Raw genomic sequence first — 27,480 nt, forward strand, 5'->3', positions numbered from 1 at the left:
TCCTCCGGCAGCACCGCCCGCTTCCGGAGTCTGGAACCCGCCACCCGCACCGCCCCGGGGAGGAGCCGCCGCCGCGCCCGGGAGGAGCCGCCGCCGCGCCCGGGGCCGCACTGCGGCGCCGCCTGGCGGAGCTCGGCGGCGCCGCGCGTGCCCGGGCTGGGCCCCGCCATGTCCGCCGAGTGGCTGCGGCGCTTGCGGCGGAGCGGCCCCGCGGAGCGGCCCGGCGGCGCTCAGGGGCCTGGGCCGGGCCCGCCGCCCACCGCCCTCCGCTACCGCCGGCCAAAGTTCCTGCGTGGCGGCGTCGAGGAGAGCCCGCGGGGCGGGCGGACCGTGCGGGGCACCGGGCCCGAGCGGACCCTGCCCTGGGGCGCGGGCTACGCCGAGTGAGTGCGGGCCGGCAGCGGGGCCGCCCCGGGAGGGGGCTCTGGGAGGCCCCCGGGGGTGGGGGTGCGGGGTTCGAGGTGCTCCCGCCGTTCTGGTGGGGTTTTGGGGGAGTAGTGCAGTCGGGGGGGACGCCCAGGGTCTGCGTGCGGTGAGGGGGCTCGTAGGGGGTGTAGGGGGGTCGTGGGAGGTTTAGGGGACTCCTGGGGAGGTGCCCGGGGGGGTGGGCGCACCCCGCTTCTTCCCCCCGCTGCTCCCCTCGGCTGCAGTCCGGAGCTTCAGCCTTCCCCTGGGGAGGGACGGCAGAAATCACCCCCCGCCCCGGCCCGCCGCTGCCTGCGGGGAGGGGAGCAGCCACCGCCTCCTCCGACACGGCGGCAGCGGGAGGTTTGATGCGGCAGCACGTTTTCCCCGGCCCTCCTCCCTCCCCGGGGGTGGCTGGCGGCAGCGGGGACGCACGTCCCCACCTCCCTGCCTGCACTTGGTGTGCCTGCAGCCTGCCAGCCCCAGAGCAGGTCACCGCTGCTTGTGACAAGCGGCAGGGGCAGCCCTGAGAGCAGAATCAGATCAGCTCGAGTATCTCGTCCCCTCATGCAATGGTGTTTACGCCATAATTTTACTGCTGGGATGTCACCCGTCCCCTGCTCTGTGCCCTGGTTGCAGGGAGCTGGTCAGGCAGGGCTCTTCCATGGGGCTGCTGCGTTGGGCAGAAAGCCCTCCCTTGCAGCGGGGAGCAGGAAGGATGTTTGGGGCAGGGGGGGCTTTCTTGGGGCTAGCAGCACCAGGCATCTATCCCCCTTTAAGCAAAGCGCCTTAAAAACAGAGGGGAGAGACCAGAATTTCAGAAATCTCTGAGCTGTGCAAGGAGAGCAAACTCCCATCCAGGGACAAACTATTAGCAAGGCTGGAAGGAAAAGCAATGATGGTGGTTCTGCAATTCACTGTGTCACCCAGGAAACAGCACAGCGTGGGCTGCTGACAAGGGCTGCCTGTGGCCAGGGCGCTCCAAAACCACTCACCGGTCCCTGTGTCCCTGGCCAAGCTTTTCCCCGCTGCACATAAAGGACTTGCTATTTAGGTCCCCAGCAAAGAGATCCTCTGGTTTGAAAAGGGAGCAGGGAGCGTGGGGCTGGAAGGAAGGGGCAGGGTGCAGCCGTTCACCGTGGCTGTGGAGCACCCAGCACAGCTGGCTGGGAGCAGGCGAGGTGCAGTGCGTCCTCATGCCTTACCTGGAGTGTTTGCACCCCCAGGGTTATCAATGCCGAGAAGTCGGAGTTCAATGAGGACCAGGCAGCCTGCTGTCAGATCTCCATCCGGAGGAGAGAGCCAGGCCTGGAGGAGGACGAGGAATGGCTGATCCTGTGCTCCACCCAGGTATAGCCCCCAGGCAGGCTGTGCTCACCCTGCTGCCAGCCCTGGTCTGCACCCAGGGGCCCAGGTACAGGAAACACAGGGTTGCCCCATCAGTCCTACATGCCCACACGCTCAAACCTTTCCTTGGACGCATTTAGGGGACCCACGTACCCTATGCCTGGCCAGCAAATGCCCAGCTCTGCCCATACATGCCATTGCTACTTCTGTGGCCCATGCTCTGCAGCATTTGAGGTCGTCCAAGCCCTTTACTTGGTGCCCTCACCTTTCTTTTATTGCCCTCACTCTGCTTTCAGGGGCCGGTGTGTGTCATCATCACTGGGGGACAGCAGTGTGCACCAGGCACATGGGATGCTCTCACCTGGGAGCAGCTCTGCCTTGCCTCTTATAAAATGGCCCCATCTCCCCTAAAACACAGAGGAATAGCGAATGAGGGTGGGTGGCTGTGAATCCAGCCCCTCAGAGCTCCGATGACGGGTCTGGCAGAGCAGCACATGGGCATCACGTGAGTTTGAGCTGCGCAGGAGATTAACTGGTGGCAGGGAAGGGTAGCTGGGGTGGAAAAGCCAGGCAAAACACGTACAGTGATGTCCTGGCTGCGAGCCTGCCATCTGTACGACCTCTCCAGCACCTGGCTTACCCCTCTTCTTTGCTGTCTTGTCCCTCTTCCTCACTGCAGTTTCTGACTGGTTACTACTGGGCACTGTTTGACGGCCACGGTGGCCCAGAAGCCGCCATCATCGCCTCCAACTATTTGCACTACTGCATCAAGCAGAAGCTGGAAGAGGTTGTGGGGGGCATCACAGAGGCCCGTCCCCCCATGCACCTCAGTGGACGCTGCGTTTGCGACAGTGACCCCCAGTTCGTGGAGGAGAAGCACATCCACACAGAAGACCTGGTGGTGGGAGCCCTGGAGAATGCCTTCCAGGAATGCGTGAGTACCCCATGCAGGGCACCGGTCCTGCTGCCCCAAGCAGTCAGTCTGTCCCTCCCCGCTGCCTGGGGTGGGCAAGGTCCGCAGTTCTGCAGCTCATTGTGCAGGCAGGAACATTCGGCCAAACCTTTAAGCGTGCTGAGATCACGCTGGGCCAGCTCCCTAAGATCTGCCTCAGATCTATTGCACGTTGGCAGTGCTGACCCAGAGCAAAGCTACAGCCTCTCTGCTAAACTGCACCAAGGGATACATTTCTTCAGGGCTAGACGGTGGCTATTGTCACATTCATACAGCACATACAAGTTTGAGATCTCCCCATCACACTCCTAAAGCAGTCTCTAGTCCAGAAGCAACAGCTTTGTTGGCTGTACCGAAGCAATACTGTCTTTCACCTTGCTGGTTTCCCGTGGCTCATCAGTTTTGGTTCTGTATTTATGCTGGGAGGCATGAGGCAGCTGCAGAAAACAGCAGCTCGGCTTACGTCACTCTCCAAACTTGTTTAAACCAACAGGATGAAGTCATTGGCCAGGAGATGGAAGCTACGAACCAGACGGGAGGCTGCACTGCTCTGGCTGCCCTTTATTTTCAGGGAAAGCTGTATGTGGCTAACGCTGGAGACAGCAGGTGAGCCATAATAAAAGGGGCAAGTTGCTGGGGGATGGGAGCTGGGAGATAAGCAAGGTTTCCAGCATCTTATTTAATCCTACAGAAGGTAAATGTGCAGCCCAGCCATTTCCCTCCTGCCTGCCACAGGACAGGTGCTCTCATGCCTCCTGGAAGGGTTTTGGGATTTCAAGGGATTAACGCTGCCCAGCCACAGGACAGCATTGGGGTGGTGGTGCAGCAGTAAGCTCAGCCTGGCAGGTGTTTTAAAGTGGAAGGTGATTTCAAGGCATCGTAAAGAGCTTCCTCATCTGGCCTTGGCCCACTGTTCCTCTAGCAGTGAGCTCTACCATTGTCAAACCAGGCAGGCTCAGTTTTCTGCTGCAACAGTGCAATTGCAGTGGAGTTATTTAAAATACACTGGCGTTTTTCAATGTTTCTGGGTGCAGAGCTATTCTTTGGCATTGCTCTGCCACTGGTTACCCCCAGTCCCACACCTGGTTCACCCTGGGGCTAGCCTTGGTAAGAGGAGGGCTGCAGTGATGGACACAGCTCAGCTCTTTGCCTCATCCCCCTCGTAGGGCAATTCTTGTTCTGAAGGACAACGTTGTGCCCATGAGCTGCGAGTTCACACCCGAGACAGAGAGGCAGCGAATCCAGCACTTGGTGAGTGACTCCTTCCACGCATCAGACAATCCAGCTGCGAGCATCCCACTGGGTCGGAGAGGGCTTGTGGCAAGAGCACCACCAGCTTTCCTCGAAGGCCACTGTGTGGCCAGAATGTCACCTGGCACTAGCCAAGGAGGGCTCGGGGCAAGATTCAACCAACAGCCTTTAGTATGGCAGATGCTTACATCCTCCTTGGGATGTGCTTTCCCAATTCTGTTCTCCATTCTGCTGCTGGGGGTGCCAGTCCCGAGGCAGAAGCAGTTTTGGTGCCCTACTCCGCTGAAGCAGAGCCTGTCCATCCTCACGCCTTTGTTCCCTCTTCCAGGCTTTTCTTTTCCCCAAGCTCCTGGACGGTGAGTTCACACGCTTTGAGTTTCCACGGAGGTTGAAGGGAGATGACGTGGGCCAGAAAGTTCTGTACCGAGATTACTTCATGGAGGGCTGGTGAGTCTTTTCTGCCTGAGGATAAGGCTGCAGCATAGGGCAGCTTTACCTGGGGAGGTGAAGGGAGAAGGGGCATGCCCCACTGGTGAAAGCAGTGGGCTTGACAGTACAAAGCTGTGCTAGATCAAGTGAAGGATGCTGTGAACTGCCTCCCCCCTGACTGAAGGACTGGGGCGCTGGCAGGGTTGTTAGGGAACAGTTGAGATGGTCCTTCTGGGATCCTGCAAGGTGGGGCTGGTGCAGGTACAAGCTGAGGAGGAAGGGGAGAGGGAAAAATACTTGGGCATTCAGCAAGGGATCATCTTCACTGCATCTGCTTCAGCAAGTCACCTTGCCCCGTCCTCAGTCAGCTGCCTGTGCATGGGGGCACCACAGGGTTGAATCACAGTCAAAATGCTCTGGCTGCGTTGTACTTTCAAGTCAGACAAATCCCAAATCAATGGTGAATTCTCTGTTCTAGGGGATACAAGACGGTGGAGAAAGCTGACCTCAAGTATCCTCTTGTCCATGGTCATGGGAAGCAGGTAGCTTAATGCTTTACACACTGGGAAGGCAGAGGCAAGTCTGCTGGGGGTCCTCAAGTGTCCCTGTCACTCACAGTCACGTTCCAGGGCACTACGACAGACTGGGGCTGCAGAGCACCCAGTGCTTTGGGGCTCTCCATCGTGGTGCAGTCCCACAGCCCTGATACAGCAGCCCCCTTGGCTAGCACCATGCTGCCTGGTTAGTGTAAACCAGAGCCTTCCGGAGCAGAGAGGTTCCATCCTCCTCCAGAGTACCTACTAGCAGAGCAGACAGCAGCCCTGAGCCAGCCTGCCCTTTCCTCATCTCCCCTTGCACCCAAGAACTCATTTCAGATGAGAACTTATTTCATCAGATCCCACTTTGGACTGTCTCCTCCAGCTCTAACTAGCACTTTTCCCACAAACCCTCTTCCTTGAGGAGAGGCTGAGAAAAGGAGCCTGGAGAGGGAAGGAGGAGGCAGGGTGAAGCAATGACTGCACACATCCAGCGTCTGCCTGCTGGGATCGAGCAGAAAGCCCTGTCACCTCCCCCAGCACTACAACCCACATGCCACCCCCTTTGCAAGGAACAGTGCAGAACCTCTGTTGCCAGGAGAAAGGACCCCTTTCCTCACCCCCTGCCCCTCCCAACCAACCCAGTTTTCTTCCTCACCACCCCAAATCAAAACCAGATACCACCATGGGCTTCCTGAGGTCTGTAGCTTTACCCAGAGTACCTCTACTAACTCCAGAGCACACCATGGGCCACCCAGAGCCGTCCACGTGCAGGCTGTCTCCACACTCACATCAGGCCATCGCTTCTGATCACTTCTCCAACTCTGAAGTCTCCAGGGGCTGTTCTAGGTGATGCTTGGATAAGGGTCCTAAAGACAACACGCACAGATCAGTCAGGACAAGCCACACGTCAGCCTTTAAAGCTGCGATATTCTTATGTTTCAATACTGTTTTGCTTTGTTTGGGGCCAGGCTCGCTTGCTGGGGACTCTGGCTGTCTCTCGAGGTCTGGGGGATCATCAACTCAAAGTCATCGACACCAACATTGAAGTCAAACCTTTCCTCTCCTCCATTCCCAAGGTCAGTCGCGGTACATGGGAACTGCAGGATAGAATTAAACACGCTGCTCCTCCCCTGTAGCATCCACCTTTTATAGGCCTGGCCGGTCTTAGCTGTGTTCTTTTTCAATCCCCCATCCCTCTGCATGCTGCCCAGAGAATCCCCAAGACAGAGGAATCCAGAAGTATAGCAGCAAGGGAACGTAAAAGATTCAAAGCACCCTGGTCCCACTTCAAGTCATCTCTCAGGGGAAGAGTCATCTCCCTGACCCCTCCGGTACACTGCAGGAATTGTCAGTGATTTACTCCTATGCTTTCCAGGTGAACGTATTTGACTTTGCTCTGCACGACGTTAAGGAAGACGATGTCCTCATTATGGCAACTGATGGCCTTTGGGATGTTCTGTGCAACAAAGAGGTGGCCCACATGGTCAGGAGCTTCCTTGCGGAAAACAGGACAGATCCGCACAGGTGATGAGAGCTTTGCCTTCGTTTTCCCTTCCAAAGAACCTGGTCAGACCAAAAGCAGGCTGAGGTCACTCTGCTGCTAGGTCAGCTCCGGCATGACCAAGCACTCTCTTCTGTGACTCTGGAAACTGCCTCCAATCCTTCCACATCCTAAAGAAACAATGATAAAGCTAGTGTCTTAAAAAAACCCTACTATTTTGACAATACAAAGCCACATCTCAGTGTTGTTAAGGGCATAGGGCCATATTAACCCAAACCTCACATTTTTTCCACCCACAGATTCTCGGAACTGGCCAAGTGCTTGGTACGCAGAGCAAGGGGAAAGAAGAGAGGCTACCAGTGGATGCTGGATGACAGCCACGAGGCATCCTATGATGACATCTCTGTATTTGTCATCCCACTACACAACAGGGGTGAGGACTGACTGTTAGCGTGGGATCTCGGTGCCCCCCTACTGTGGTGCTATTCAGCATCAGCCTAAGACTGAGGGATTTCTGCTGTGCATGTACACTCTCCTCCAGCAAAACCAGTGGAAGCTGAAAATGCACAGCCTGCACTTATGCAGAAGATCAACAAGAACATTAGCTCCTTAAGAACATGCAGAAGAGGAACAGTGGGCAACAAATCATTCCCCCTACTCCTTTCTCTTTGTTGGGCCAAGGAGAAATTGCCAAGAGGGCCACGCAAGCTGAAGGGTCATGTTTTTAAGATCTTTGCAGTACAGTGGGACTCAAATTCACATTCCTAGTGACCCCTCTCCCTTTTTAATATTGAAGAATGAGGATCAACTGAGATCCACCCAGCCTCAAAAGCTGGATTTTAATCAGACTTGAACTAAGTTGTATAAAACTGGATGCTTAAGTTAAAGTGTCCCTCATATCCATTTGCTGTAACGCAAGATGTATTGAAAACCCAGGAGTTGCTGCTAAGACAGCCTTAGGCATGGCCGTGTCTGCCTAATGCAAATGCTGAAGCAGTAGCCCAGACCTCTTGAAAAAGTTGCCATTTGTAGGCAGCACCACCTCAAAACAGACAATGTTAGCAGATGAAGCTACTCTTTGGTGTACAGGAGCCTCCTGTGTAAAGATGTGTGCCTTACTGTTATTTAAGAGCATTTAATGCAATAATAATATTAGCATGTACTGCAACGTACAGATTTCTAACAAATCTTAGTCCACAACACTTGCTAACTCTCTGTTCATTCAGGTAATTTCTGACAGCAAGGCTGGTTTTGTAGCTGTAGCACTGATGAGAACCAAAGTGTTTAAGTACATCAGCTGATTTAGTAGAACAGCTCCAAGTAAAATAAAACCCGTTTGTTCAAATTTGTCTGCAGTGCTGAATCACAAGCGCTTACACTCATTACAACAGGAACAGGAGTGCAGAAGATAACGCCAAACTGAGTTGTGCCTTAAACTCTGATGATCAGCTTCTCAACCAGTTCATTAGCCAGGCAAATTCAGGCCTGGACAAGCTTCCCATCTCCCTGAGTCCCCAACTCTTTGTTTTCGTTACTCATCGCACAAGTTGAAAGATTTCCCAGTGAAGCGGGCAAACCCCAGTGTGTGTTTTAAGTTCACAAGGATTAAAGTCCAAATAAAAAGACTTTTTTTTTTTTCCGTGCATCTTACTGCAGTTTTATTCCTGTCAGAAGTTTTACACAGACCTGAGATGGAAAAAAAAACAGCCTTAGAAAATTGCAGGGGAGTTTTTGCTTTGGATTTGTCTTTGCTGAAAACCAGTTTGTCACTAGCAGTATTCCCGTAGCCGTGCTGCCCCAAGGGCTAGGTGTCAAAAGATTATTTCCTGCAGTGGGAGGTCTGGACCCAGGCATGAGGCGGCTTTCCAGCTATCTGCTCATGGTTTAAGCAAGGGATAGAACAAAAAACATCTCTCCAGCTTTGCTTTCCCCCCATCCTCTTGAGATTAACCTGAAAATTATGCACATGGGGTTTTACCCATGTTAACCCGACCCTAGTTACCATTCCCCATACAGCAGCTATAATGCTATATATACATTGACTGTAATGATCCAAGTGTCCTGTTGCTCCAAAGCAACAAGCTATTTCCAAACATTCCTGCTGAGAAAGGGCTCAGCTCTTCCATCCAGACCACAGGCTTCTGTGAACACCCCTCTACCTAGGGCACCATACCTCAGTAAGTAGCTGTCACAAGTCCACTTCCCTATCCTGATACATTCCTAGGCAACAAAACTCTTAAAATGGGCAATTTATGTATGGATAGCTTCAGAGCATCACAATTTCCACTACAGAGCTTCCGACTTTCCAAAGCAAAGGGGCTTTTAAAAAAAATTATGATTTTCCCATTCCCTTCCAAGAAAACAGCAAGTCATACCACACTGGACAAACACAGAATTTACAGCACTCTGATCTCTCTACAAAATATTTATTGTTAACAGCCACAACATTGAATTCTCCACATATGTAGTATTTTGTGACAAAGCATAATTTGACTTTATGTATTTACACTCATCTGGCGGATACCACCTAGGAGTCAAACTCCCCATACCAGCTCATGACCAAAGAGACCAGTTTCCGAAAGGCTCACCAGGATCCTAGCCCCTGACCCAAAACCAAGGTGAAGTCTCTTAAAGTGCAAACATAGTCAAGAGACATTGGAAAAGATACACCACTGCTTCCAAATTTGTTCACTCAATCGCTCCTGTGTCCTTCAGAGCAGGGGTTGGGACATTTATCAAGGACCTGGGAGCCTCAAAAAAAAAAAAAAATCTCTCAAAGCAGCTTGGAGAAGAAAATCACACCTGAAGTCTCCTACAGCCCAAGCAGATGTGCTCAGCTATCACCACTGCTTATTTTAGAGGTCGGCTGTCGAGTCTCACTTCCTCCTTGTTTCGAAGACAGGTCTTTACTTCATCCTAAAGAACATGGGGGGAATTCCTCTTTTAAATGTCAAATTTGGGGAGGGAATGCTCTTTCCTGCATGGCTTTACGTAAAGTTGGACACTGTTAGACCTGGGAGTGATGTTTTTAATGAGGTCCATTTCTGACTAGCTGTCTGCCCTGAAGAGCACAGGAATTGCAGTCCTGATACTTCTAGAGAAGCACGTAGAAGCTGGAAGCTAAAAGCTTTATTAATCTTTCCTTTCTAACCTTCTAGAAACACGCGATACTTGAGTTTCTTGACAATACTTGGCACATTTCCCTCTCTTAAAGGCAGATGGAAAACAGTGCTATATCAACCAAGAAAGAAGTCTTTGCCTGTGTGGGTGGCAATCGGCCGTAGGAAGGCATTCAGTTTTAATTTTGAGCTGAGCATTAGTGCTGTGCAGAAACCTGTAAATTTATCTTCACTCCAGAAAGCCACTGATGTTCTTAGTGTATGTGTTCTTCTAGATCTGTCCTTTGGTCCTCTTTTTCTTAAAGATTTCATGCTGTGACACACAATGTTTTACAACACTGCAAACAGAAGAGAGCTCAAACCACATTAGCAAAGAGTGTTATTAGAATAAGAGACTTCCAAATGCTTCCCTGTGAAAAGTAACAAGAAAAATGGCTGAGAGCTATCTGTTCACCTCCTCAGGCAACAGACTTGGTAAAACCCTGAAAGATTATTTGCTACTGAATGCTAAAGTTTAACTGTTAAAATGCACTACACACCCCGAATACCTGTATGTTACAAACCACTGCAAAATACGGCTGCTTACAGAAACACCAACAATGGTAAAATAGCACCAAGCAGCCTGAAATGCAACAATACTGAGTTGAAGAGGTGGCTGTGGAAACCTAGTCAGCCGTGAGGACCGAGACAGCCATCTCCCTTCGCACTGGGCATTTATAGGTGACGGTCGGACAGTACATGCCAGGAAGAGGGATGCTGGTGTAGCAGTATGAATATCTCATCTGCATCTCCAACAGCAGGTCTGTTTGGCAAGATGGAAAGCATCACTCTGCTGTTCCCTTCCCTCCTCTAGCCTGGAGAACAGCAAACTCGCATCACAGACCCATGCCATTAGGAATGGCTCTAAACTCATGTGGTAGCATCAGCAGAGGCAAGCCACAGAGCCTAAGGAGAAGCTTCAACCACAGCATCGATTCAAACATCACATTTATCAGACTGCCTCAGGCACGGCAGTCCTCCTGGCGACTGTCACAGGCAAACGCTGCAGCTCAGCACGCGCTGCTACTTTTAAGGAACCAGCAGCAGAGAAATGCTCATTCCCCAGCCCCAGCTCTTAACACAGCACATTTCCACTGACAAGGTCTGTAAAAAAAAAAAAAAAAACAAACAGGGAAGGAAAAGCAAAACAGAAGCAGCTGTTCAACAAGCTGATTTACTTTTCCAGGGAGACATGCTCTGAATTATATAGAGCCCCACAGCTGAGATTAACTTTGCTGTAATAAGGGAACATCTAGACAACTGACCAAAGGTAAAATGCTTGAGCACCGTTCTCCAGTACAGACTGGCACTTGACAGCAGAGAGAACATGCCCATTACTGTGCTGGTCACCTTACCAGCATCTTACATTTAGGAGAGGGGAAGCACACATGACTGGGTCAGGGAAAGAATGGATTTTCCAAGCCATGACCCAGCACATAAAGCCAAGCGTGTTCAGAAAGGCAAGAATACAATGAACACCACATTTAAGCCGAGCCTGTCCCAGCCTGCTGGTGGATGCATTTGATCAACACAGCGTTTCAGGAAAAAGAAAGTGGAACCAGGCTTGAAGACCAGCTTGCCAACCTTTCTACACCATTCGCCCACAAGCCCCTCCGGAGCAGGAGAGCACATCCCTCCCGTCTCTCTGCAGGGGCGTTCCTTGGAGCACAGCCACAGCAAAGCAGAGTCAGCCCAGTCACATGCAAGATTTTTAAAATTCAATTCTGAAGACACCATCTGACAAAGGAAGTGTTGCTCTTTTGGGCCTATCACTGAAAACCTGCAGGGCCTGTAACAAAATACATGATGAACTAACTGCACATCAGTTTTATCAACAAAGCGATGCAGGTCTAAGCCTGGTGTGAGGAGAATTTAATGGAGCTTATTTACAAACCAAGAGGGAAAAACTGCATCTGTGATGGTAAACACAGCCTAGACACCCCACAATACTGGCCCACATCATATTCTTTAATATCTAAAAGTAAAAAAATATGGCCCATTCCCATTGCCTCCCCCCCGATATTTACAAGTAAGATCAGCCAAGATGATACATAAGGAAGATACACAGGCAGACTGTGCTTTCAGTCTCAGTTTGGTTTCTCCATCTTCCTGCGGACAGACTCCTTTATTGCTTGGGACGGTGATCAGACCTCATCAGTCCTGTCTGCGTCCTCCAGGATGCTGGCACAGCAAACAGCAGCGAGGCTTCAGCAAGGTCTGGCAGTGGACAAACCTGTGTGGTTTGCTGCACACTAAATTGCTAAAAAAAGGACCACAGGATGTATAATGTATATTTACAGTCACCCACTCCTTCAGCGCATGTTCCACTGCAAGAGAATCCAGCATCTGCTGTTTAAGTTGAAAACCGTCAGTGTTCACATTTGGCACAGAAGTAGCTTTGCATCTGTGGACTGCAGTGAAACCAGAGATCCCAGATGTGAAAAACATGCACTTATGGGAAGGAACTGCACGTTCCACCTTGGAACATCAATAGCCTTGTGCACTTACAGAAGGAAAACACACAATTACAGCTTAAAAAATGCCACAAACATTTTGTAAATAAACCAGACTTCATTGCTCTTAGAAATAATACTGTGTCAGTTCCAACTTGAGCTGAAGCCTGCTGGGCATGGACTGGAAGGTAAGAACATGTAGCATGCCGCTTCTGAACATGCTAGGAGGCCGACTGGAAGAGTCCTCGCAAAGGAATGCAGCAAATAAAGGTAAGATGTATGGAAACATATGCAGGAACAGGAACACAGTCTAGGAGACCTAGGCAATTCCAATACTATGCTTGCAATGATGTGCTGCTGTTAGCAGTATGGAAGTCATCTGACAGCAGCTGCAGCATAGGAATTAGTCGTCGATAGTTGGCAACCAGAAGGCCTACAATAGAGGAAAGAACAAACAACTTTTACAGAGCAGAACACAAATCTCTCCTACAGCACACTGTAGGACCTCATCACTGCTACCTTCTATAAGCACACAGGCAGTCTAGCAAAGAGGCAGCAACACCCTCCCAGCAGCTTAAGGTTACACTGCTTGCTTAACAGCGGTTTGGTTTGCATTGCACGTTCTCCAGAGCAAGCCAGTCTTACACAAACTGGAAATACCAGCTGTGTACAGTGGCCTAAAGAACTCATACTTCTGCATGCGCATTCACTCACTGCTCTGCTTTCATGTGTGTGTGTTCCAACGCTGGCTTGCCAAGTGTGCTGCCCCACATACCTACCTGCCAGGTAAGGCACAATCAAGGTGGGACAGACAGGGACCTGGCTTTCACCAAAGCCCAAGGAAATACCCATCAGTGTCACTGAGCCTTCTCAGATTCATTTCTAAACCATTCAGCACCTCACTGAGCTAGGAGGAACTCAAAACACTTTCCTTACCATATTGGAACATGCGCTAGCAAAAGTCATGAATTTTGGATTGAACTGCAGACAGGTTATAGGACCTGTGTGTTTCCCATCCAGCACAGCCACCTTCATTCCACTTTCCCCATTCCAAACATGAATCTTCCCATCCTCTGAACCTGCAGGCAGGAATGGAAAACAAGATATGCAAGATACATTGGAGGGGCCAGCAAAGAAAATGAAGCACATAACCTTTTCTGTCAGAGAACTGTAGGAACAAGCATGCCTCATCTTCATAGCTTAACTTTTAAAATTCTCAAAGTATCACTAGGGCATTTACAAAACATCACTAGAGTTTACACACCTGTATCCAAACAGCAGGTTTGTACCTTTGCACTGCAGAGACTCAACTGCACACCACAGTGCAATGCTATTCTGGTAAAGAGGGTAACAACCACGGCCACCCAATAGAAAAGGAGAGCTGACACCATCCAAGGAAGAAAGACCCTTGCCAACTTGCACCAAATGTGCAAGAGGCCAAAAGGTGGGTGTAGGAGTCACTGTTCACACAAATTCTCAGTTCAGACACAGAAGGAAATAAATATTTCACTTGGTAGGCACAGAATCAAATCAAAGGCTTTACCATCGAAGGTAACCAGATTTCAATGCACTATGCCAAATACCAGATGCTTCACTGGAGATGTCAACTCTCCACATTGCTACAACAGGACAGGTTTTTCACTTTAAAATGGCATTTTGCAAATTCTGAGGCTGGGCACTTAACACTTTCATAATTCAATTCTGCTTTAGTCTCATTTTAGATAGGATTCCTAATAAAAATGCAAGGAATTTTCTTCTGCTTCTGTATTTATATGTATAGACTTTCAGGAAGGAAAAACCAAGCAGCACAAGTTACAACTTAACCATACGTAAAAACTGAACAGAAAGACGTGTTTTGGAACTTCTTCCACAATAGTTTTCATTTAGAAGGGCACAACAGGAAGGTAAATATGTGCAATAAAGTGCTCTCCAGAAACAGACTAAACAAAGAAATCCCCTCTCCGCTGCCTTCTCTGCAATCTGGAAGTTCTCAGCCAGAACAATAAAAAAGAAGTTTTGCCAAGACCATCACTCATCCAGAAAAAATGAGGATCTGGATACCAATTACCACAAAGTTAAATGTATTTGATGTACCAGCCATATAAATAAGAAGAAGAAAGTGCTAGGAGAGCGCAGTACCACACAAATGCATCTGACTTGTGTTCATGGGTTCTGTTGGACAGCAGCGTGTAGCAGACTGACTGAAGCGCTTACCTTGGGGTGCCCAACCTGCAGCACCAGGCTTTACAGGAACTGCAACTGCTTTTTGCCACCCACTTCACTCAAGAGCCCCCAAGCAGGGGGTGAGGAAAGGGGCCTGGGCCAGAGGAATCATGCTGGGAGCCATCAGGCTGATGCCTACTGCTTCTATCAAGGGTTAAGCAGAGCTTATTCTACAGACATGGGGATTTACAAGAGCCACATGAACAAAATGCAGCTGCCCCAGCATGTTGCCAGTGCAGGAATGCCCCTGGTAGGTTTACAAACGCACCAGACTATGAGACCAACCACCCAAGCACAGATAGGTGCCTTGCTCATCAGGTAGTGGAGGGCAGGCCACAACATACAGCCCCAAAACACTTTCAGAGGCAGCATGTGAGCACATCCTAGCCACAGGGCAAGGATCATCGACGTAAATTATGTGACAGACCTCCACACATTACAATAGTTTGCCGGTTTCTATCTTTTTTGGAATAGTGTTCATATATATAAAGGAAAAAACAAGTCTTCTTGCAGGCTCGTTTACTTTTCAGTCTAGAAAATGCTGAGCAAACTAACAAAACGATGCAAAGAAAGCTTACAGCTGCATTGTACTATTCAAATACATTTTGGTTCCCAACAGACACAACTTTAGTCCTACGTAACACACCTAATTTCAGAGCACTGAAATTCTTTCAAGAAGAATGATCTTACCTATCATGATGAACTGAGAGTCTGGTGTGAACGATGCCTCCAGCGTGACAGCCTTACTATTGTTATAACCCTATGGCACAAAACAGGAGAATATGTAGCAGAGATCGTGGCCACAGTAATCTCACAACCAAAGGGCACCTGCTCCCAAACCTAACACCAAGTTTCAAGCAGGTAACACAGGCAACATGCTCACCCCAAACGTATGCAGGACAGCTCCTTTAAAGGCATCAATCAGTCGAATGAACCCTCCATTAGTCGATATGAGGATGAGTTTGCCATCATTACTGAACTTCAGGCCTGTCCACTCACATGTTCGATCATACTGCATCTTAAACGTAGCAAACGGCCCCTTCAAAGAAAAAATGGGAAATATGATGTAGACTCTGTATGCATTGCTGCTAACAAGAGTGTGCTTTTAACCTTACCTCAGGAAAAAGTTTAAGAGTTTTAAAAAGAATATCTTTAGTACTAAGATAACAAAGGAAAGTGTCATGGCAAAAACATGTCACTGCACGTTTAAGTCTCAAAGAAGTATGAATCCACTGTTTCCACAGCAAAAGAGCGCCACAGTAGGGTGTTTCAATACCCAATAGTCCCATACTCTACCACATTCAATAGCAGAAATTAATTTAGGGTAGGATGAAGTTTTCAAACAAGGCTGTTCTTGAAGTTTGAGAAAGAGCTTGAGCCAGTGCTATTGCCATCTGCCTTTTTGAAACCCATGGAACAAACTATTCTCAGCGCTCAGCCAGTTCAGCTGCCCACCCAATTACAGTTTCCATTGAAATGTCCATCCCTTCTGACAATCCTGGCTCCGTATTTGCCAGTGTTCTTCCAGAAAAGCAGCAAGGAAAGAAAAAATCCAAAACACCAAAACCCAACAAGAAGAAAAAGCCTAAACAAGAGTTTGGAACAGGTTAAAGAGTTAGCAGAAGTAAACTTTAACATTGGTTCAAGAGTGGATTTCAGGATTTGGTGACAGCACGCACCATTCTCTGTCTGCGAGATGTTTACTTACCAAAAACCCTCTAGGTGCCAAGTAGGCACCCCAAATAGTAAGCTGCAATAAACAAATCCAGTCTATAAGCACTGAGATTAGACTATTTCTTGCAAGCTAAAAAGTGTAAGAAGGGAAGTTAGTATAGCTCACCTTGTCAAAAGAACGGAGATCGTAAAGCTTCACCATTTCAGAATTGACTCCAGCAGCAAAAATCAACCCTTCTGGGTCAAAAGAACACACAGGCTTCCCCTGGAGATGCATTAAACCCTAGAAAATAGAAGTCCAAACTACTCTGCAAAACTGATGCTCACATTTCTACCACCACCCTTCAAGCCCACTGTGAGAAAGACAACAGGCCATGGGTGGAACAACTGAATTTCAATTGTAAATATTGAGGTTTCAGAACTCAGCTTCTCAAAAGCAACTCTGACTACTTCAGGTCATCATACAGAGCTTCTAGTTTGCTGCGATGACAAAGTTTACATTAGAATAAATCAAGACCTCAATTGAGCTGTCATCCACTCAAAAAGTACCCAGAGAAGGGAGGATGATGCGGCTGTATTAATAACCATACCAGACAGCACCACAAAACACTGCTGCTGGGATTGATAGCAACGCTCTACCAATTATGGTTGCAAAGGAGGGGAAAAAAAAAAAATTTAAAAGCAAGTACAAACAGCTCCAGTGAACACCACTGCTGAACTTTCCATGCCTGTTTAATGAAAACTCATACTTTCTGAAAGCCAACAGACCTTACATATTTAACATCGACAGATTACTATCAACACTTATTTTTAACATTAACTTTTCCTTAACTCACATAGTTGAAAAAGACTTGAGAAAATTTGATAAAAGCCAACAAGATACATAATTTTCTGTATCCTGACTGACAGGTCTGCGCGTGTTAGCCAAATGTCTTTACGTAAATGTATGCGCATAAATGAGAACACATCTTTGATTAAATCAACAATATGTTTAAGAAGTTTCTGCATTTCTGAAACACCGTTCTTCTCTAGAGAAGTCTAGAGACTTTACTACTTCTCTCTTCTTTCCAACTTACATCAGTTTTTCCTGTGATCTCTGAAGGCCAGGCAGTAAGCTAGCCAATACTCAGGGACATCTCTGGTTTCCTGACAATACTTCTAGGCACTACGGTTGCCACCTCATGGGCAAATTAAAAATGACATGTAACACTTCCTCAACCTGTTCCCCAAACTTTGCTGGATGCAGTTTCCAGTTACAAGTCCTAGTTTTATCATTCTTATAACTTCAGGCATTAGCATAAATCATAGAACTGCTACTGAATTTAGAACCCTTTCTCATCTGTAGCAACTCTGAGATTGAGATTCATCCCAAGGGAAACTCACACACTGGCATTAAGAGCATACTCCCAGAGAACAGCAAAATTAAGATTTCTCGTCAGAAAAAGCTTGGGTTTAAGACAGATAAAAGCATTTTGTAAGAAATGTAACATTTTCTTCCTTTTGCATTTACAGTTAAGTCATCTGGAATGAGCAAAGTGGTCCCACTGAAATGGGAAAATATGAGAGCACAACACTATGTGTCCAGATACAGGGACAAAAAAGCTCATCACCAAGAAAAGGTGGAGATTCCACTCCTAGTCTTTCATTCCTACCCCTGCTGCCAGCTCTGGTACTTTTCTCAGCCCACACAAGCCTGCTTCCACTAAAAAAAGTACAGTAAACTATTCCAGCAACATAAATAAATAAAAACAAACAGGGTTTTGCCTTGCTAGAAAGTTAAATCTGCTCACAAACAGGTCTGATGAACAACAAAGGTGATGCTAGGAGGAGGTAGACCATATGGCCGCTGTGTTACTTTAGATCATCAGTTTCTTCATCAAATTTAATGGCATTAAGGCATCAATTTTAAACACAAACACACTATAAACACTCAGATAAAATGCATCTCCCAATGGCCCTTCTGCTGCCATTCCCAACCCAGGAGAGATGCTGGCTAAGAAAGAACACTCCCTGGATGGGGTAGCAGCCTGAGGAATGAGCTGATGACACCCAGCTCTTCTCTTGTTTCATCAGCTCTGGGTGTTACTTCTTGCTCTTCCCAGCGCCTCTCCAGCAGAGACAAGGTGAAAGTGAGTGGTGTTACACAACACGATATACGTATTTCACAGAGATTTGTGATCAAGGCTCCTTCAGCATTCCAGGAAGGTGTCAACACTAAATCAGCAGCATACATTTCTGGCAGTATTTTTGTTTTATAACAAGCATGCATCCATTTTTCATCCTTCTAACTGAAAACGCAACACGCTATGCACATGAATTTGATATCCTACCTGGCAATTTGGAGAGCGGAGATCCCAAAGTCGAATAGTTTTATCCAGGGATCCAGAAATAAAAGTATCGTCCACTGGAGACATTGAAAGAGCAACCACTCTGCAACACAGAAGACCACGCGCGTCAGAGACACACAAAAAACCTGTGCCTTACCCCAACAGTTGTGTACAAGATCATAATTGCCATCAACAGTTCTACAAAGCAAAAACCAGAGTGAATTGAGTATAACGTAACTCAAGCTCATTACAATCATTATTTCAATTTCTCCTGTACTGTCCCCAAGCCACTTCTTACCTTTTTGTATGCCCCGGGAAATACCGAATGTATTTGTTGTCATGCAGGGAGAGGTATCGGATTGTATCTGAAACCATAAACAAAACATAAGCTTTATCATACCATAAACTCAACGTTATCTAAAAGTGGTCACACAGTAAACTTGCTCCCCAGAGCAATCTTGCCACAGTGAGTAAGTCTGGTCATTTGATTTCAACTCAGACTTCGAAACACAATCAAGGAAGAAACAGACATAAAGCAACTTGGTTTCCAAGGCAGAACTGGAAATCAAGCACCAGGAAAGGTATTTCCTACACTCTGAGGTCTTATTACATCTTAAAGGCAAACTGTCACGTGATTTACGCAAGTTAATCTCTAAGTTGCTAAAATTTAAGTACCAGTAGGTTTTATTCCATCATTCTCACAAAATAGAGAGTACGAAATTTACAAAGTTGATATTACCACTTTTATTTTTGCTATACAGCATTAATCTTGCTGTCTTACCTATGTACGCATCCAGCAAATAAGTCTCAAACTAAACAGTAAGCATAGCCAGGACAAGACCATTAAAAAGTAGCAAATCCCTCTTTTTTTTTAATCTGACAATCAACAGATTCACACATTCTCTGCACTTTGAGCAGTTAAGCTTTGAGAGGAGGACAGAGTAGTAATCTAAAGCTTAGTCCACTTAAAGCAACCTTAAAAATACATTAAATAAACTAGAGCAGCACCACAATTATTTCTCAAATGGTAATTTTATTCTGAGTATAGATGAACATACCAAGAGTAGCCCAGAATTTTGGAAGATGCTGTTAAGTCTTTCTCCCAAGATTAAAAGAAATTCTTGTAAGAGGGAAACTATCATTAAAGCACAGGAGCCACTTATTAATCTTTACGTACAGTTCCATCTGAGTGATGAAACGTGAAGAACACAAGTTAAACCTCTGATATCTGAAAGCAGTATCAGCAAAATCCTTTCTCACACTAGTTAGAGGACACTAGTTTAAGCTATTGCTGGATGGAAGAGATTAGCATTATGCACCTGCACCACACAATGCCAAGAGACTCCGTACTACTGTAACAAGTCCTGCTGAGGCTCCAAAGATAAACTGAGGGAAAAGGACATTTTTACTTTTGACTTGAAAGAACAAGAGCCAACAGGATGCAATATGCACAGAGTATTTTAACACTCATAAGGGCTACTATGTTCAGAGCTTTTTGAAAGGCTCATTTTGCAAAATTTGGTTTCTGTGAAAAAATGATCATTACCTTTTTTGCCTGAGGTTTCACATCAAGCTGAGATCAGAGTTCTAGACCACCCACCAGCATTTGACAAGAAAACTAAAGCTGACTGATCAAGCTGGAAACAGGATGCTAGTGACACACCATTCTGAAAGGCTTTAAGTGACCTGAGGTGACTATCCAAAACATAAATTCCCAGCACCAGTGTCACATCCCATCATGGCTAGAACCAATATGCTTCAGGCATGCGGTTAAGACACATCTCTAGTTTTTCCTGCAAAAACTGTTGTTACCTGATTTCCGAAGTATCCATGCAGAATTTCATCTTTCTTTGCTAAAGAGGAACCACTGGGGAACCGTGATCCTTTATGATCCTTTTTGTTGGCAGCGCTCTGTCCCAGGCAAGGCAGTGGCCTGTACAGTTATCTCCTGTACCGGGTGGTATCATAGACCCTCAAACTGTACAAACTACTACCTCAGCCTGGAATCAGGCAAGAGGAACTAGGTTCACAGGTCTTGAGGAAATCTTCAGAAGTAAGTAGATTGGTAGCAACTCCAACACATAAAACACTTGGGAGCAAGCGCCAGCCCTCCTACAACACGTTCCTGGGTTAATTTTCCCTCCTGATAACTGCGTAACAGGTTAAACCCAACAGACCTTGCCCAAAACTGCATGGGTTAGGGATTACAGAGTATCTGGACCCCTACAGAACAGGTTTTATTAGGCTTATGGTTCGTAACTGCAACAAATACTTTCACATTCTATCTTCTTCTTTTCTTCTAATCAAGTATTTATCATAATGCTACCCTGCAGGATGAAGACTCTTAAGTTTTGGTTCCTCAAAGGCTTATCAGTGCTTATAAACAAAAACTCACAACTCAAAATGGCATTAAAAATGCTTCATTATAAATTGTTAATTGATTGTAAATAACAGACATGTAATTTAACAAAATAACAACTTAATAAAACAAAAAGTAGGCTGTGAAACAGAATAAAAAGGCAAGTGCTTGCTGCCAACACTTTTAATCCTTTTACACCATTAAATCCAATTCCCTTGGAAACTTCCTTGTTCCTCTAGTTTCAGGTCCAGCTTGTTCTAGTTTAACCTGACTTCCTAACTCTTAACTTCTATCTGCTCTAAATTCATACTCCATTAAAGTAACCTAGCACACACCACAAGGCACCAGTATCTCTACTGTCAAGCTCCATCTCTGTAAAGGAAAAACCAAACCAAAACCACTATTCCAGAATTATTATGAGTTTACAAATACAATGTTAAAACCCACTTATAAAGTGCTGTGCTAAGAGACCTGTTCACTGAAAAACACTCAGACACTGACTATAACAAACAAAATTGAGACAAAATTTGAAATTCACACTAGCTGTTTCCAACTTTAGGAAGTACTACCTGATAAAAGAATCAATGTACCTACCTGTGCCAGTTCTTAAATTTGAGTTTTAAATTAAACTCAAAGACATTAATAGAGAGCCTGTCACAAAGCTCTAGAAGCCCTTTGATGTCACCAATTTACAGAGCGTAGCTATCACAGATGCTGACTGTGGAGAAACAGCATGAAAATGGGTGTTCTGTCTAGTACATGTTAAAGACAGAAAAACAGAAGCAAAGCTAATCTCAGAAGAGCTCTGTGACCTCCTCCAGGCTTCGCTGGTGATCTGCTGAGTTACCTGAACTTCCTGCCCTCCCTGCTGCCTATGGAGAATGGAAAAACACTCCCTTCCGTTGCAGTTGACTTGTGTGTGTACCAGGCAGAGCTACGGCACTTAGCCCTCCTTCTAGCCACATGCTCCTTCTACTTCATTTCATGCATAAGAAATTAAGGCATGGAGGCTGATAGCACCGGTATCAAACAACAAAGTGAACAGCGGAATCAAGAACAGAACTTTTATCGCACTAACAGTGTTTAATCCCTTAGTTATTGCAGCAATGAACAAAACACATGTCAGCATGCTCGAGGGAATATCACCACGTTGTGCATTAGAGGTAAACATTAATTCCTCTGTCTCTGACAGCACGTTTATCACCGAAAGGTTGCTATAATTTTCTCCCAGCTCTTCAGACGTATTTATCCAGGCATGTAGTTTTAAGTGTAAGGAGATTAAATATGCCCAACTCCAGTGGATCACTTACCATCTATTTTGTTGGAGCTGTACACAACAGTGTTGGCAGCATGTGTGTACCTGATGAGGTCCACTCCATACTTCTTACTGTACAGTGTTCTCTTTGGTCTGTCAGAAGGAAGCAGAAATAATTGCACTCACTGCAACAAAAAGCTCAAACCAAAACTCACCACGTTAAGAAGGCCTGTTTTCATTGAGATATTACAAGACTGTTTCAAGTGGTCAGATGTTTTTATACAAAAAAGAAAAGCATTTTTATTTGATTTTTAAACAAGCACCTTGTTGCTTTCTCCAAGACCATCCCTAGGCTTGAGGAGTTCCCTGTAACACCTGCAAAATGCACTTATTTGTCCCCTCCAAAAATTTTTTCCCATGATGTCTACCATAAAAAGAATATGAGAAGCTAGCATAATGAGCCCTTAATGTCAAGCAGCACTGCCTCATCGTTCCCTTGCCTATCCAAACCTCTAATTCAACTGCCGCTTATTTCAGATTGAGAATAATTTTTCTTTTTGCTCTATGTTACTTCAAAACCTAGAACAGGATGTCTCATTCAGAATAGGGCTTCTCAGTATTAACACAAATATATATATACACACACACCAGTAGTCTAAAAAAGCAATGGTAACACAGGGACTCTCAAACTACTGGAGAATTCTACTCATATCCAAACTTAATTAAAGCATGAAACTCAAATGTAACATTTTAGGACAGAATTAAAGACATTCTAGTGAGCATGAAGGAAACATACAGAACTCAATTTTTAGGGGTCTGGTAAGCAAGCGACTGACATACTGCAGTACTAGAAATTTAAACTGCAAAGTAAACTTAGAAGTAGCTGGTTAGTAAGTGGATCTTGCAGCAGTAGCGGTGCCTGTTCAAGCAGTGCAAGGTCTTCACCACTCTCCTTCCCCTTTCTTTCTCAACTGAGGTAGCACGGTGGTTTCAAAGCTGGGCAGTCAACCAACAGGGGTACTGATCAACATCAGAAATAACACAATCTCTTCCGGGAGTTATTTTTAATCCAGAAATTCATAACTCCGGTTATTACACAGGCTCACAAAATATTTTACCAAAACAACCCAAAGACAGCACAGGAATGGAAACAAACAGCAGGAGCAGTTTAAACCAATACTGCTGCCAAAAAAAAAGTTTATCAGACTACACCCTCAGACAAGGTATTTCTAAAATGCTCAACTTCTTCCTTGTTTTCATTAGCCTCAAACTGACACACCTAAACAAGCACATGAGTTGGAGACCTTTCATATCAAAACAAAAACAGACATTCATTCTTAAAGATTTATTCTCAAACAGCAGAAGCCATAGGGCTTTAACTTCAAACGGACTTGCTGGGTACAAGCTTCCATTAACTGAAAGCCAATACAGCAAGTGTAATTAAAACCCATACACCACCTGTACCACTTAGGCCAAATCTCAACATACTCTTCCTCAGTTCCTCCAGTAGATTTTTAAATCAATTTTCAGATGCAAACATGCTACAAATTGAAAACACATCGAATGTAAATTTAGACACCAAAATTCTGTAACATTATGCCTGATATACTTCCCCATACTGCTCTCTGTAGTTACCTCAGCTATGCTGTTGACCAAATTGAAAAAAAAAAAAAAACAACAAAAACCCCACCAACCTCAAAGCATACTAAGACTCTCATGTCTAGTCTGACTCTTCCTTATCTATGAAAAGTTTAAAGCTTAGAAGCTCTATTGAGAATAAAAGAATATACACCAAAGAATATACACAGAGACAATAACAACTGACAGATGGACAAAAGCACATTTACCAAAAAGAAGGAAAGAAAGTACTTCTGTGTTTTAAGAAAGGTGAAGTTTTCACGTAAGCTGATACAAGCAGAAGCATGTCACTTCACATAAGACCAACCGCCTCTTCCCAATCGACTATTTAAAAACACAAACAAGAAAACTAAGTTTTACATATTTTTTAAGCAAATCACAATCACTAAACATAATTCCAAGTTTAAGGTTAATCTATCCAGTCCCCTTTCAAATCAAATGATATCACCAAAGAAAAGAGATCACAGTCAAATCAGCTATAAAGACGAAACAAAACACAGGTGAGGTCTGTAATAATATCTGTGCCTTGGTTTGAATCACTACTACTGCAGGTAAAACCATCATCCAAAACCAGGCCCACTGATATGTCTAATAAACACCACGGCTAAGCAGGAGTCCAGATCCATCACCTCTTTATTTGTATAAATAAGACACAATTGATATATACTAAAATACAAGCTAAACCTTTGCAGGACCACCATTACATCACACCAGGGTTACACATTTGCAGCCACAAGGTCCTGTTCCCAGCCTCAAGGACTGCTGTACATACCAACACACAGCTCCGTTCTAAAAGTTTTCAGAGATCATTCTTAAGCTGCAACAGACACAGGTAAGCCTCTTGGTTATGCTTTTGAGCCAGCCTATTGTGAAGGTATTTGGTGATGCAGAATGGGTTAAAAAAAAATAAATCACCATTTAGATGTTTACACATTTTGAAATACAAGTGGAATCTCAGGTCCAAAATTATTGGATGCTCATGAAAAAGCAGGACAAATATTCCAAGCTTGTTGCCTACGCTCAGAAAATACACAATAAGGGAATCTGTTCAAGGAGGTAATCATGTTCTGTCAGCTCTTGGCTACACATGGCTGTTTAAACCGTCCTGACACTTTCAGAAATTGAAGTTCACTGAGATGGGGCTTGGTCATATGGTAATGACTCTCATAGCCGTATGGCTCATTTTCATATGGCAAAACAAAGGAAACAAGATGAGGGTGCACCTAAAATATAACCAAACACAGCTGCATTTTTAATTCTACCAGCAGAATCCCTAATAACAGGGAAAAAAACCCAAATTCTCTCACTTTTATATGGGGAAAGTTTTCACATTCAGGTCATTTGATCAAGTAGGGTATCTTATACTGAAATCCAGCAAGGAGGATGTTTCCTCCTGGCCATTATATTTATTAGCAATGACATATACAAGAAGGTGAGAGTTCCAGGCCCTTGAAATGGTGGTTTAAGAAAAGAAAAATATAGGCCTGAAACTGCCAAATTCCACCATGTCACAACAACGATCATTCACCGATCTGATTTTTCATCTCCACATGAATCTCCTATGACAAAAGAATTCACAGCTAAAACCTTCCAGGTGAGAGAAAAAGTGTGTCCTGCACCCCTAGATACCTCTCAAAATCATGCGTACACTTTTAAGTCAATTGATAGTACATGAGAAACCTTCAAATTAATTTTATAACCACTAGAGAAACACATCCTGAAACAGGGGTTACCTTGATGAAACTACTCTCATTGCCCTGTAGCACTGCAACAGACAACCATTGATCTTCTACATTTGACTTAATTAAAGCAAACCCTCTGACTATAAAGCATATCAGGACTAGATGGAGATACGGATGAAAGGACCAAATGCCTCCCAATCCATCGAACTATTCTTTACAAGTTTGAAAGGGGAAGAGCAATCAATACCATCTGCATTAACATCACTCAGCCCTTCTACTATTGTATATAATTAGGATCTAGAATACAATTCATGGCAGACACCATAAAGTTACCTATTCTAACATAAATAAAAATTAAATAACTTCAAATAAGAATTCATTCTATCAGACAGGGAACACCAACAACTTCAACATGTAAAGCAAGCGAACTAAATAGAAGTGTAAAATAACATACAATATAAGTGGTCTACAAAATTAAGAGAATAGGCAGGATGCAATCTTTCAAACACAGCAAGTATGATGTCTCGGTCTTCTTGAAAAAGCAGGAGGATAAGGAATACCTGGTTTACTAGAAAATGTACACAACAGTGACACATCTACCTCCTGGTACTCCCAAGCCATTTCTTTTTCATTCCTGCATTATCCTGTCCTTTTTATTCTCTCTCCTACAACACACATGCTCATTTTTCTTTCACTTTCTGTATTTATGTGGCGCTCTCCAGTCCTGACTTCACAAAAAAAAAAATCACTTCAGAATTACATCTCTATACCAAGAAGCACATGAAAATTAAAACTTAAAATTTAAAAGAATTTAAAAGCAGCCAAATGCATACTTGTACCAACTGAGAAAGATTTTAACAGAATAACGACATCATATGGCTCAATTTGTTCCAACTCTCACAGACTACAAATGACTTTTGCATACAGTCCAAGACATCAACTGCATTACTGGTGGTCTTATTTGTACGTCTCTGAACAAGACCACCGTATCTGAAGCACTGTGCAAACTTCTGGGGTTTTATTCATAAAACAGGGTGAGCATCGTGTAGTCAATGAAAGAAGAAAGATAAACTGGACAACTCCGTTTAGTGAGAAACACACACACCTTAATTCATTACCCTTAAGTAACAGAAATCAATAAACACCTTGATTGATTAAATATAAATTAAGACAACATTTGAAGATGCATATAAATCACACCTGTATTTTGACTGTACTTTACAGATAAAAACGCAACTAGAGAAAAGGATTTAAAGCACAGGGGACCACCTCTGTGTGAAACGTTCCCAGACACCAGTTAGAAACTAGGTTTTAAGTTTTTAGAAGTTACAGTGAACACACACCACACCACCTTCACCTTTTGGCTTAAAGCATTTATCCAACAAGTTACACTCAAATTAGGTTGTTTAAAATGGCACATCTGTACAATGCTCAGAGCAGTTGCTTCTATTTTAATTAGTGAGACTTAAACCTAGAGAAGCCTGGGAAGTCAGTTTGTATATTTGTAACAATCCCGAAGCCTGGAAACGTGACCAGACTCAAGCCCTTAAGCTTAACAATTATTTAGTTCTCACAGCAGTGAACTCTCTCACACTTGGGAAATTACCATCGCTAGCGCCTGCCTACCAGAGACAACAAGCAGAGACACCCGTAGTGCAGACAAAAACGTGCTGCTCCCATCTCTGCGCCCCACTTTAACCATTTATGATCCCGCCCCGCCTCGTCAGACATCGCTGCAAGTTCCACTTACAAACCTACACTAAAAAAAACCAACAAAAGGAAAGTTAAACCTTACTAGCCTGCGGACAGACCTTCCACCTCCTCAGCGCAGTCGCACCGATGCAGAGCCGGGCACAGCTTGCCTCCGAACGCCACAATGGGCAACAGCCAAACCGGCGCCCCTCACAGCCCCACCCTGTCCCAGAAACACCCCCCAACCCCCAGCCCTCCCGAAGGCAAGCGTCCCCTGCCCCGGCCCAGCGGAGGAGCGGGCCAGGCCGGGTCCCCGCCACTCACTTGCCCTCCTGGCAGTCGTAGAGAACGATGGAGTCATCGTCGCTGCTAGAGATGACGGTCTCGCCGTTGGGGCTGAAGTCGAAGCAGTTGATCTTGTCCGAGTTCTCGCGGAAGACCTTGGCCACGCGGAAGCTCCGCAGCACGTTGTCCGTCAGCTTCATCCCGCCGCCGGGCCGGGCCGCGCCGAGGGCGGCGACGGCGCTGAGGGGAGCCGGGCGGGGCTCCGGGCGGCGGCGGGAGCAGACGGGCAGGGCCTCGCGGGGCGGCGGGG

The 27,480-nt window shown here is 45.7% G+C and overlaps 2 protein-coding genes across 2 annotated transcripts; one reads left to right on the forward strand and one right to left on the reverse strand.

Annotated features, from left to right (window-relative positions):
- Window positions 1–168: 168 nt before the first annotated feature.
- PPM1M (protein phosphatase, Mg2+/Mn2+ dependent 1M) lies at window positions 169–8,029 on the forward strand. The gene is made up of 10 exons (XM_059823191.1): window positions 169–383; window positions 1,632–1,755; window positions 2,432–2,686; window positions 3,198–3,310; window positions 3,871–3,955; window positions 4,284–4,402; window positions 4,863–4,926; window positions 5,892–5,999; window positions 6,299–6,447; window positions 6,724–8,029. Exons 1-10 carry the CDS (start codon window positions 169–171, stop codon window positions 6,866–6,868), a joined length of 1,377 nt encoding a protein of 458 aa, XP_059679174.1. The 3' UTR covers window positions 6,869–8,029.
- Window positions 8,030–8,841: 812 nt separating this feature from the next.
- WDR82 (WD repeat domain 82) lies at window positions 8,842–27,391 on the reverse strand. Its single transcript, XM_059823067.1, has 9 exons — window positions 27,210–27,391; window positions 21,929–22,026; window positions 18,558–18,624; window positions 18,263–18,362; window positions 16,099–16,215; window positions 15,142–15,297; window positions 14,949–15,018; window positions 12,972–13,114; window positions 8,842–12,468 (listed from the first exon to the last, which is right to left on the reverse strand). Exons 1-9 carry the CDS (start codon window positions 27,368–27,370, stop codon window positions 12,439–12,441), a joined length of 942 nt encoding a protein of 313 aa, XP_059679050.1. The 5' UTR covers window positions 27,371–27,391; the 3' UTR covers window positions 8,842–12,438.
- Window positions 27,392–27,480: the final 89 nt, after the last annotated feature.

This window comes from Gavia stellata, chromosome 12, assembly GCF_030936135.1.
Source record: "Gavia stellata isolate bGavSte3 chromosome 12, bGavSte3.hap2, whole genome shotgun sequence".
NCBI classification, from domain to species: domain Eukaryota; kingdom Metazoa; phylum Chordata; class Aves; order Gaviiformes; family Gaviidae; genus Gavia; species Gavia stellata.